This window comes from Ptychodera flava, chromosome 18, assembly GCF_041260155.1.
Source record: "Ptychodera flava strain L36383 chromosome 18, AS_Pfla_20210202, whole genome shotgun sequence".
NCBI lineage: Eukaryota > Metazoa > Hemichordata > Enteropneusta > Ptychoderidae > Ptychodera > Ptychodera flava.
Window position 1 is genome coordinate 30,585,052 of NC_091945.1, and position 13,309 is coordinate 30,598,360.

A 13,309-nucleotide genomic window follows, 5' to 3' on the forward strand; every position below is an offset into this window, starting at 1 on the left:
TTCAGCTTTTATGATAAAACTGAAAAAGTTAGTGTTCCCATGAAATGTAATTTGAAGGTGACGCAATATGTGTCTCCAAGGAGACATTTCACATCCTAAATACCCAATTCAGTCTTGTCTGTTATCTTATACTATGGTGCGTTTTTCTAAAAACAGATCTTTGGTGGGATTTTTTTGTTAAATGAGAAATGACAACCACTTTTGAGGGATGTTATGGTGATATATCAAATAGGGCATTTTTGGACCCTGATGAAGAAATTTCTACAGATTGTTCATTGTAGTGGGTAGAGGTACTCTTTTGGAATGCTGCATATTAAAAAATTTTTCTGATTTGTCAGAAGGTTGTATGTATGACTGAAATGATAGCGTTTGCTGTAGTAATAAACAAAAATATATATTTAAGTGAAGTTGATTGTGATACATATTTGCAAAAGTCAAGTATGCACACACTCTCATAGGCAAGCTGAATTTTGTTGATTTTAATACTTGTCTCCAAGTGACGTTTCTCTTCAATTTTTCTGTTCTTTGTTTCAGATTTCAATAACCCACAAGAATCAGGTTCCAATGCTGGTGGCACCCTCGCCAAACAAGAAAAGTTCCTTCACAAAGCTATTCAAAAAGAATAGGGAGCCAATTCCGACTCTGCTGGAGGACTGAAACAGACCAGTTAACGGAAAAGTAGACCAAACTGCAGATTACAGTATGTCTAACACAAAAAATAAAAAAATCCAGGAAACATAGTCACGATTTAAAACAATGTTTTGTTTGTCCAATCATGCAAAAAAGCCATTCAGTATTATTTCTACACACTGAATCATGTACAGCTCATGAAATAGGATATTAGCAGCTGCTTAAATCAAATTTATGCTTGATTATGTGAGTTAGATATCCTGTGCCACATAGTAGTGTTGTCATGGTCAGCTACAGTGCTTTGTGTGTGTCTCAGATGTGTCTATATTTTGATGTTGTCAAAATGTTGGGTTGCATCTACACAATTAAAAAATTTTACCGACACATAGACAGTGACGGCTGAAGAAGTCCAGAAATGCTGACGTTGAATTGTGTATTCCAGACATAGTCGTCTAAAATTACCTGAGACAATTTTCAAAAATTAGAGACTTTTAGTTGCGTTATTCATCAATAGTGCCATTTGCAGTTACAGGTTTATTACTAAATCGGACACCACCGCTTGAAATGCAGACAATCTTTGTCAGTGTTTCATGCATGGCTGTTGTACATTGCAGCTTGTGGTCTGAGCCATTGATATATCTTTTAGTGTTCATTGTAACATTTGCAGTCACCTATTATGCTGTATTTTTGCTGTTCCTTCCACAAATGCAATCTAAATTTGCGGGCAAATGTTTATTTTTGCATATTAATGACATAACAATAACATGATTTGCGAACAGCCCTATTTCAAAAGAAGATGATTCTAAAATTCAAGGTACTGCATTTCATTTGTTTGGATTTGAAATTTTTTAAAATTATCTTGCCAGCATGAGAAATGTCATCATTTTTTGTGTAACAAGAATGTGATGTCATCACTTTTGGGGCTGATGTCATCTCTTGAACCATAGTTACAGGCCGAGTTTGCACATTTCTTGCAAGTAGTCATCTAACTCAATACGCCACAAAATGATCATAATTTGTGCTTAAATGTTGTTGTAATATTCAGAAAACGATACTTTAATGAGGAAGTTGGGTGGGCAGTCTGGGGTTTCTGTGAATTTAATGATTTAGATATAAAAACCCAGTATTTACTTGGTGGAAATTGATCTTTCATCTTTAATGTTTAAAACTTATGCAAATTAGCTGTTACTCTAGGCCAAATTTGCACAATTCAAAAAAAGATTTGAAAAAAGTGTGAATTTTTACTAGAAAAGAAAAGTATAAGGGGCATATTTGTGACTGTGTTTTTAATGATAATTCTTTCATTTTTCCTTTTTTTCCTTTTATTGTGAAATCAAGGTGTACACATTATAATCGTGAATAGAACAGTAACTTAAATTGAAACCTTTTTGTTGGCAAAGTACAAGATTTTTAAAAAACATTCTCCAGTTCTAGATACTTTATGCTTTCATGGTAGATATTGTAATATGTTGATCATGTGACTTTCCATGCAAGTCTGATGTTAATCACATGTCAGTCACATGATACTTCTTTTATATCCTTGTGGCTTGTGATTGTAAAAGAGTATAATGGTGTTAGGTAACAGCAGTTCTCTCCAGGTTGGTTTGACTGCATTTTTTTTATTTTGTAGAATAGCTTATATATATATATATATATATATATATATATATATATATATATATATATATATATATATATATATATATATATATATATATATATATATATATATATATATATATATATATATTATACACACACAGTTTGGTTTGTGTAAAGAATGCAACTGAATACTTTGATGCAATCTGATGATGAGACAAAAGGTAAAAGTTCCTCAGTGTCGTTGTGATATCATATTGACAACTAAGAAATTGATTAGAGCTAGTTTGGGCCATATCCATGAGTTTATTCAGAAATTCACTGAAAATTTGGAAAGGAATGAACATCGTAGACTTGACAAAAAACGCCCAATCTTTGCTATCTCTAACATTCTATGACACATCTTTGACAAAAATACACTTCCTTATCCAAATGAAGTGAGAAAATTTCAAGGGAAAATATACAAATACAAGCAAATAAAACATGTTTCGTAGACAAAGAAATTGAAAGCACATCTAAACATGTTTTTGACCTTGAAATTTGATATTGTTAAGCAATTATTTGCATTTTGGAATTATTAAAAATGTGAAAGAAACAATACACACTACCAGAACACTCAACTGCATCCCCTTCTTATGATAGAGAGAACTTTTATCAGAGGTTGTCCTTTATAATATGGTGAATAAATATAAACAGACCCCCTAATATAATATTAAATGGTTTACAACCCAGTGTGGGCCCAATATACTTCTATCTCGCAAAACAAAAACAAAAGTTTTGAATCGTGAAAACAAAATTATCATTAGATTCAGATTCAGAATGGAAAGATTTGAAAAACACTCGTCGATATGGCTTCAATCAAGCAGCAAACATCTACAAAAATTTGTCAGATAATGTAGTGAGATCATAGTTACACAAGGACTGTGACAGACCTGACCGAAAATTATGAAAAAAATCTGCAAACCATAGAAATAGTTATGATATCATGACACACGGTTTGTTTGATAATACCTTCAATGTGTCTCATAAGATTGCATGACAATTGCAACACCTTTGTGATACTTGCAACCAAACACAACCAGCATAGGGGAGATATGCTTAGTTCATGATTGCTCTTTAAGCAAAGACAAATACTTTATTCTTCAGTATTAATTACTCTTAATTAATTAAAAATAAATGAATAAATAATTATCTGGGACAAAATGGTGATTAATTTATTGTAATTATAAAAAAAATCAAATTCTATTTACTAATCCTAGTTAAAATTCCAAATATGATCATAATTGTGCATAAATTTTAATAAATTTCAAATATTGTATAGAATGAACTTTTATGTGGATTTCATACAGTTTGATTTTTAGACAATGTCTGTTAATTCTGCTTGTCATCTTACTGAAATCTCTCTCTCTCACTCACTCTCATTCTCAATGGGTATATAGATGATTTTAATGTTGGTATTGTTGTGTTTGTGGTTTTTGTGTTGTCAATCACTCAATGTCAGCCAGAATAAGCCCAGATCAAAAAAGAATCTCCTTCTCCACAGATATTTTTTTTTATAGACCTTCTTTCGTACATGTAGCCTTGTTTATATCAGAGATGAACCCAAATCTGGCAAAAAATACCTCACATGTTGATAGCTAGTTTCAAAAAGCCAAGTCTACAAGAGGTCAGCAACTGTTTTGTTAACACTGTCTTTAGCTTTACTATGAATATAATCCAGTAACACGTGTGTTATGGATTGAACATGTTTCATTTTAATCTTGTTTGGATTTTTAAGATTAAGCTTTGTTTCATAGGATTACTTTCAAAATGTTGCTCCATGGTTTTGGTTTTTTTAAGGAGAGCGTTTTAGATTTTGGTGACCTAAACAGGACCAGGCCATCCTTATAAACATGCATATATAGAAGCATGGATGTGTTTATTTGCGTTAATGGAAGGATTCTCTTAGCTGTACATGGTTATTCAATTTAGCGTAGCAGTAGTTTTGCTAAGGTCTGTGAACACAAGTAGCTGATTAAAAACCTTGGTACCACTTTGTTGTAATATGATTACCTTGATATACTGCAGTAACACGACAGAGGAACCTCAAATCAAATTTGTCAGGGTACCGCCCCCTAACAAAAACACTGTAATCATTTAAGCTGCCCAAGAGGTGGTGTAAATGCATAGTCTTAAAATCTCTAAATTTTTAATTAACGCAGAATGCAGTGTTGAAAGAAAAGAATCGTCAAAGTGATTTCATCATGATTGCTATTTTGTACAGTGAATCTTAACCCTTTCACCCCCATCTCCCTGTATACAGGTCCAACTTTACCATAGAAAACAACAGGGTTGGACAAAACAATGGTTTTGGTGGTGAGTTTGCCCATGAATTTGTTTCAGTTTTTCCCTCTTTTAATATCATAAGAACATAAGCCTCCACCATATCTGTGGCTCTAATCTTTGAAATGATTCCAAAGCTTTACCTGCCATCTAATATATATATATTTCAATAACATATAGGCAATTCAGTAGACGAGTTTATTGTCCAACAAACTTCACCTTTTGACAAAAAATTACCAAAGGTATCCATCCCACTTAAATATTTACATAAAATTTTCCTGCGCTTAGCACAGTCATTACAGAATTTGGACAAGGGATATCTATACTATATTATGGTCAAATGGTGAACCTGAATATGCACAATGTTCACTATATCATATCTACCCTGAATTTAAAATGTTTATGGTTGTACAGCAACAAAGCAGAAACATTTAAATAATTCTCTCTTTATCCTGAGTTCCTAGCCAAGATTTGTGGCCATCACGTTTCCAGCTGACTTTATGGCTTTGAAGCTGAATTGACCCATTATCTTTGAATTCCCCAAAAGTCAATGTAAAATTTGCAAAAAAGGGTACTTCACATTTCAAGTGTCAACTCTGGACCTTGTCCAGTGTAATGACATTTTACAAAGCAAGTGATTTACAAAACAAGAGGTGTAAAATTTTAATGACGTGAAGGAAATGTCAACAGTCTGTTTGTACATAGCTGTAAAGCTACACATTCTGCTCATCCAATCCTTTTAGCTTCTGAACAGCTGTACTAAACCTTTTGTATAGAACCTTTTTTGTGTTTTTCCATAACGATTACAACTGTGTTTTTTGTTATTTCCCTCAGAGTAGGAAGGGTTCAGCCAGAGTTCACATCGATTGAAGCCCAGTGTTCAAAGAACATAGAAAAAGACATGTAGTTATTCAGTTGACGGGTCACCTCAAACAGCACAAGCCCATGGAATGATACACTCCAGCCAATCAAATCACTCCAGTAATTAGCCATCAAATCACACCATATAACGGATATAATTGATTAACAAAACCAGAGGTCACAACGATGATCATCTGAAATTGCAAAGTAATTTTGGGGGAGACTTGTTGAACTTTGATGGGTAAATGAGGTCACCATTTGTGTTCTCTAAAGCGATAAAAGAATTAACCTATTTATTCTCAGTATTAAAGCCACTTAGCCTATATGCCAGCGCACTTTATTGAATCCATGGACATTTACATGCATCTTACCATTCTTTTAATTGGTACGGTGTCCAAGTCTTGATTTCACAAAATCCCTCTGTGATGATACACAATAAACTATGTGACATGGTGAAATACAGTGCTGTCAGTAGATTAGAACTGTAGCTGCAGTGAATTTATGTGGTGTGTCAGGTGGCAAACGACAGCTGAGCTATGCTCAATCCACAGGTAGTAAAGTCGGTGATGGGAAATTCTTTGGTTCATTTACGGTTTCCTCGCAAAGGCTGTAACAGTTTAATCAAAACAATCATAGCCAAACCTTGTATAAGCTTTACATACATGCACCTGGTGGTGGTTTGTGTTTTAAGGTGTGAACTAATACTTATTGTAAGTTTAAATTTATTGGATATTTTTACCTAATGACTCATAATGATGTAAACACTGAAACTTTTCTCTTTTTGTGGCATTTGATCTCGTTTTCTTCTCTGTACTGTATTGGGGACAGTGACATCTGGTTTTCAAACTTAGCTATTGTTTGTTGTTTTTTCTGTCACAAAAATACTTTTGGCCATACTGTGATCTTAAACAGCAAAAACAGAGTGGTAAAAATTAATTTTGAAACAATGTGTCAAAAATTACCATGCTTTGTAAATATCAGTGAAGCTCAGCCAATCAAAACCCAGCTTACTACAAGGGCCCCCTAATCTTCAGAAACTTAGCAGCTGACCTTTAACCTTAAGCTATTATGAGAGTTCATCACCTTAGTTTCAGAAATGTCACCTCTCTCCAAAGACACATTTCCTGTTTACTGAAATATTCGGTTCAGAGTATACACGAATGGTGAATATTCTTCCTTCTTGATTAAGAATTTCACAGATTAACACACCAATACCTTTAAATACCTTCAAAATTGGTCATTAAGTGGTATAAAGTGTAAATACCAAAATTAACTTTAACTGTACAGATGTCACATCTTTACTTCCTATGCCTTACAGTCGTTTCAAAATTTATTCTGTTTGATGATAAGGAAGCAAAGTTCTAGTTCTTGTTATGATTTGGAACCGTTGTCGTCAAACACAGCAATTCCATGCAGTTTTTGTGAATATAAGATGAGGTAATTAGAGACAGATATTGACCCAACACTTCAACCTTGATCAGTCAGTGGTTGTGAATGTTTGATCTTGAAATCTGAAGATAAACTGAATTTGTCAGTGAAAATTTGGACCCAAATGTAAATTAACTCTTGTCTAACTACAATTCTTATAAATATAGCAGTTAAATGTTTTGTGTTTTTGCTGCAAGAGATTTGTGGGTATGCGGTATTTAGGTTTTGAAAATTTATTTTTAACCAGGTTTTGCTGGCTGTTTGAGAAATCTTCTTTTCTTCGTTGAAACTTATGGGGAAAATAAATATTAATTAGAATGGAAATATGCTTTTGTGAGTTGAAACACAATCGTCAGTGGTTCTCATAAATATGTAGTTCTCTTGTCCTCCAGTCTGTGTTTATATCTGGAACTTGCAAACAACTTTATCAGTATTCGACAAAAAGATCTATTTTCAAGATTTTCTGAATCATGGTACGTTCAGCCAGTATTATTTGTCTTTGTCAAGTATTAACTTTGAAGTCAGGCATAGTTTGTGGCTCTGCCTCATATAATTTCACCAATCAAACTCATCCAGTCCAACAAGGCTACCAGTCAGACCAAATATTGGCATATTACTGGTTGTGACTCTGAAAGATGATTTGGTGAAATGAGGCAGAGTCAGTATCTGCAGAGTGTAAAAGTGAAATGTCAACAAAAAACAGGCACAATGTTGAATCTGGTATTTACAAAGTTTTATGTGTTGAATTCATGTCTCTGTTATATGCAAATGAGTTATTCTTTCATGTGACTATCATAAACTGTCATAATTTGTTTTACTGCTCTTGCAGTATTAATTTAGAATACTTGATAGCCTGAAACTTTGAAATAATTTTGGTCCCTTGAAATCGATCTCTTGTGGCATTGCTATTTTAAGTGTGTCAATCAACACTTTTTTTAGTATGGCCTCGCACAAAGGAATATATTGTTGTGGAAGTAACTAATTGTTGTCTAATCAGTAGCTTTCATTCATGATATACAGATTTAGTGGATGTAAAAGTATTTTGGTCAACGTTCCGGTGTTAATTATGGTTGTGCTTCTGTCAAAAATTACTTTAGCTTTTTACACATGACAAAAGTGAATGGAGAGAAATTTGCCAAAAAACCACACTCAGTTATTATACTTTTCAGATAAGGGTGTCAAGACATTTGTTCTTTATAGCTTATTTTCAATGCTCAGTATTCAGACTTGTTTCTTTCTACTTTCAAGATGAACCGGTGTTCTGGATTGATTGTGCCTTGGAACTGAATGTAGAATTTGTCGGAAAAAAAACAATGACTTTGAGTGTCAAAATATTGTGATCCTTGTATTTGATTGCTGCATGTAAAATCAGTATCTGCAGTGATTTCATGTGTTGTTATAGCTCCACTGGCAGACTAGGTCAAAGGTGATAAGCCGACCAATCAGGGGCTAGGTCAAAGGTCATGTAACACTTGTGTTGTGGTTTTTCTGTTCTTGTTTTTTATACTTTGTTCTGTTCTTTTTGTGTACAGATTAGTGTCTTTCTGTTTGTATTCATACAGTTTACGCCGAAAAAATTCTACAAAAGAAGTTACAATGGTAGACAAACACAACATTAGGTAGTATATGTGCATAGCCAGGTGAAATTTAGTATAAATTGTGGTAAAAGTCGTTCTTGTGTCAGTCTTGAAATATTTGTTTCTTACATTGAAACTCTGGAATTTAAAAAGAAAAAACCTTAAAAATACCGTAGTCTTTCCTTGGGTTGCTGTCAAAGCAGTAACAGATTCTTGGGTTTGTAGAGGAAATTACAGGTAGATGTGTTTTGTACAGAAACACATTGCCTAGATCAACATTGTTTAGCTAAACTTTGAAGACAAGCAGTATTGAATATATCTGTCTATTTTCATTTTGTAGACCTTATCAAGTATACTCTTGCAGTTGTAATCCACTTTTTTGGGTTTCCTTATTTTCTTTTTCATGTTTTTGAGGTATTCTTCAGAATATCACTTTGTTCCTGTATTGGTTATAAAAATGTAGATGAACTTTTATCGTCAAAGTTGAATTTGTGAGGTATGTTTTTTTATCTCGCTTCTTAAGTAGCTGTGCATATACTAGTGATACTACAAGTAATTCGCTAGATTTTTATTTCGTTACGTTGATTAATCAGTGTAGAAACACACTTGCTTCCAACTTATTTACATAAATACACCTGTTTTTGATTGACTTGTCTTTGTTTAGAGCTTTTCCTTTTTTTTACTTACTGTGCATTTCAGACTGAAATTTGATGTGCTTCTTTACATTTGAATCCTCTCTCCCCTCTTTCCTGGCATCTTGGAATGACCCGCTCATCTTTAATAGAAGGACTCAGGCCATTTTCTCCAGGAAACAGGGAAAGACTGAAAGTACGCTAGCAGTATGTGATTGTACTTCGACTTTATGTTTACAATACAGTTCATTTCCAGTTACTGTAATATTCCTTCTTTCACTGAAAACTAAATACCTTTATAGTGTACCATAGAAGTTCTTTACAGATTAAGCTAGCAGATACCAGTGTCAACTGGTTTGAACCAGTTCAAACCAGTTCTGGCAACATCATATCAATCCTTACAATGGTGTATGTATACTATGTTCATGTGTACTGTACAGAATGAAATAAAATTCTTCCTGAGTTAAAATTAACAACCATTGTCTTCACTGTTTTTGTCTCATCCACAAGCAATCATGTTTTGTGCTTTTGCCTGTTGAGGTAGTATGCACCTCGAAAGTGAACAACGTAAACTTTTGCTCACACTTTCCTGAATGAAACTTTCAACCATTCTCCTACAAAATCAACAATAAAAATCGGGGGTCAATGTGCAAATTTTGGAACTAGCGAAACAAAATACCCAACATTTTATGACATTTGAAATTCAAAATGGCCACCACTCCTGTGTTAACTCTATGGGGGACAAATCAAATTTTGGATTTTTAAAAAACTAAGACAGTGAAAGTTTTTCGTCCTTCAAGAGTTTTAAAATGAACCCCCACAAGTGGTAGATCAGAAAAGAATTGTAGAAATTTGAGAGTCTGACTATCTGTCCATGAGACATTTTCTACCTTAATGTCTTTCCTTCCAGTTATGAATACTTGCTTCAGGGTTTACGTCACTTGACAGTAAATTCTCACTCTTCAAAGTGCAATAGGTAAAATTTCAGACCATAACTCCCATAATAATGAATTCATTGGGATACTAAAGAGCATTTCTTCCTCACACATTAAAGCTTCTCTTTCAGCATTTCTAATATGTCTGCTTGCAATTTTAACCCCTTCCGCACCATGGTTTGGTCCAAACCTATTGTTATGCATGGTGATTGTGGACTGGTTTACAGGGGATTAGGGATAAACAGGTTGAGGTGGTTGTGTCTTTTTGTAAAATTTTGTGCTTGTTTGATTTTGATGCCAACAGTCACTATTTGAATGTTCCTCAGGGACAGAGAGTCAGATTCAAATTTCTACAGTTCTTTTCTGATCTACCACTTGTGGGGGCTCATTTTAAAGCTCTTGGAGAAAGAATTTTCACCGGCTTAGTTTTCCGAAAATCAAAAATTTAATTTTCCCCATAGAGTTAACAGAGAAATGGCAGCCATTTTGAATTTCAAATATCGCAAAATGTTGGGTGATTTGTTTCACTTGTTGCAAACTTTGCACAGTGACCCCCGATTTTTATTGTTGATTTGGTAAGAGAATTGTTGAGTTTCATTCAGGGAAGTCTGAGCAAAAGTTCAAGCATTTCACTTTCGAGGCGCATGCTACCTTAAATCAGTCCATTGTGAGAAAAAAGATATATTGTCAGGCTCAGACTGCAATATTTCATGACTGTTTCCGATTTTGAGCAGATGTCCTGTGATGGTGCTTTATCATTTTCACTGATACTGTCTAAGGATGTGCATAAGAAACAAGGCACATGCCAGAACACTGTCACATCATATATACCGACTAGATTTAGAATTCATCCGTACTCTCCAGTTCAGATTACGAGAGTGTCGGTGATGAATATTCAATATCCATAACTTAAAATTCACTAGGCCCTTCAAATGTCAGTTTAACTTCTGAAAGAACAACCTCCAAAAAAATCATAAATTCTTTATCATTTTACAAGATGTATACATAATTACAAGGTCAAACATTGACCCTTCATCAGATAACATTTGAAAGATATTACCAAATAACAATGTCACTTTATTTTTGGTGTCCTTTTGGGAATACAATGTGTCATGCATTCCATGTCGCCATTCAGGTTTTTGCTTGTGCCCAAGGCATATGTCAGCCGTCCGGACAGAATTTTCAAAATCGCACCGTCAATTATAAATGTAGAGGTGAGTAACCTAATTTTCAATGGTGCCTGTCCACCATGAAATGTCTGGACATTGACTTTGTTTCCACAAGCTGCATGTCACCATGGATATGGCACCTTCATCAAAGCAAACTTGTGTACAGTAACAGAAGTCAAGATTTTGGACGGTAACGCCATAAAAACATTCCATGCAATTGAAAACATGGCTGTTAAAATCAAACAGCCCATGTTCCTATATACAAAAAGCATACAGAGCCTTAAATCCTCCATAGGGTAGCTATTTGGTGTCCCAGGGAACCTTCTGTAGAAAACCAAGACAGAAATACCCCCTAGGAAATGTTAAATGAGTACTAACACAAACCCAGTATTCTTCAGTTTTACTATCGATATATAGCTATATTCCCTGCAGATATTGGTTTTATGAAAAAATGGGAAATAAATAACTTGACTAATCAGATCACTGTATTTGCACCATCAAGGGGGTGCTGCACCCAACACACCGTATTTTGCTCAAAAATCCTTTTTTCACAAATATCCATTCAATTTCAATTAATTTTTTAACCCAAGATTAAAATATTGGTTGGTATCACCTTTTAGCTTGTCAGGCAGTCGTAAGTTGCCTGATAAAAAAGTGTTAATTTATGCAAATGTATGCAAATCACCAAATTTCTTGCCTTCTCTTTTTTCCCAATATCAAGATTTCCAAAGAATTTAACTCCACTGTAGCTGGGTCAAATTTTCTGAAATTTTCTTACTATGTTCTTTAAGTGACATATAAAAAATGACTTTTGTTTGGCAGTAAAGTCTTGAATAAGAGGCATTTTAATTTTGCTAATCATATTTTTCATCACTTTTTTTGAGTGTCAATCTTTCCACCCATGCCATTTTAGAAAGAGGATAGATAATGCAAAATTAAAAGTCGTTTTTTCTACATATACTTGTCTCAAGTGAAATATTTTATTTAAGAAAATAGTATCAAGTGTTTGACTTACATGGATTTTTATCATTATACCAAAATTGATGCTTTTTCCCCAAATATACACCCCTTCATCCTTCGAGTAAACTATTGCTACCATACTAAACTTTGGATTCTCTGCTTTTTGAAAATATATTGTATGAGGGGGTTTCCTTAGCATCTTAGATGAGAAATATTCCTTTGAAAAAAAACTGTGTAGGCAACGTGCAGTTCTCCTCAATGTACATATATGACACATTAAAGACAAATCAGATAAATACTACATTAGTACAACCGTCGATCTTAAAAACTGACGTACTAGAAATCCAATTCCTTAGTTTAGGGGGTTAGGGAGTCCGACCTCGATTTGCTATGGACGTCAAAATCGCAATAAGGTTTCTGCTGTAACAAAAATAAAATAAAAATTCAGACCCTGAAACCATAACGAATACGATATTTTACTGTAATTTCAACTTATGAAAGCAGCTGATCGGAAGAGAGAAACTCGACAGAAGAGAATGAATGACATAATTACACGTGACACTATTCGCGTGCGATTATAAACGCGTAGTCTCAACTAAATGTGATTATATGGCTCCAATGCAGTACTACTAGTATCTCAGGGATCATTCAGAAAAAATGGGAAACAAATTATGACAGCCTCAAAATCAAAAAATATGATTTGAACTATGACAGAACAATATAGATAACTTGGAAAAAGAATCTTTATTCATTTGTGGATTTTGAACAGCATGTGCGTTGAAGACGGTTTGGTATTCTCCATACAGAGTAAAGAGTACAGTTTTCAAGGAGTTTCGTTTTGAAAAGGAGGAGGGGTTGACACCAGAATTAGGGAATTACGTTTCTAGAGCCAATTCCAGACAATTCCAAAGCATCTCTTTGCAATGCATGTTTTTTCAACATCAACTTAATTACAGTAATTCAATCCGAACATCTATCCTGACTGCAATAACTAACCAGAGTAACAATTGATCGACGCGACAATATTATTGTTTATCAAAACTGTCTCTTCATGTGAAGAGTATCATAATTATCAAGATTCATCAAATTTAGTGCACTGTTAGAAATATATCTGATTTCTAAACCAAATATTACGCAATTAGCATTAATTACACGAAACATGCATGCCAAATACTGAGCAGTTCTTGCTCAGAAGA

General features: G+C 34.0%; 1 protein-coding gene across 18 annotated transcripts in view; it reads left to right on the forward strand.

Annotated features, from left to right (window-relative positions):
- LOC139117353 (diacylglycerol kinase beta-like) overlaps positions 1–9,525 on the forward strand; it is a 281,533-nt gene extending 272,008 nt beyond the window's left edge. For all 18 annotated transcript variants that reach the window (XM_070680373.1, XM_070680372.1, XM_070680371.1 and 15 more), the window contains one exon: positions 535–9,525. In XM_070680373.1, coding sequence (XP_070536474.1) covers positions 535–657 — 123 coding nt within the window. In that variant the 3' untranslated portion in view covers positions 658–9,525. The remainder of the gene's footprint in view (positions 1–534) is intronic.
- Positions 9,526–13,309: the final 3,784 nt, after the last annotated feature.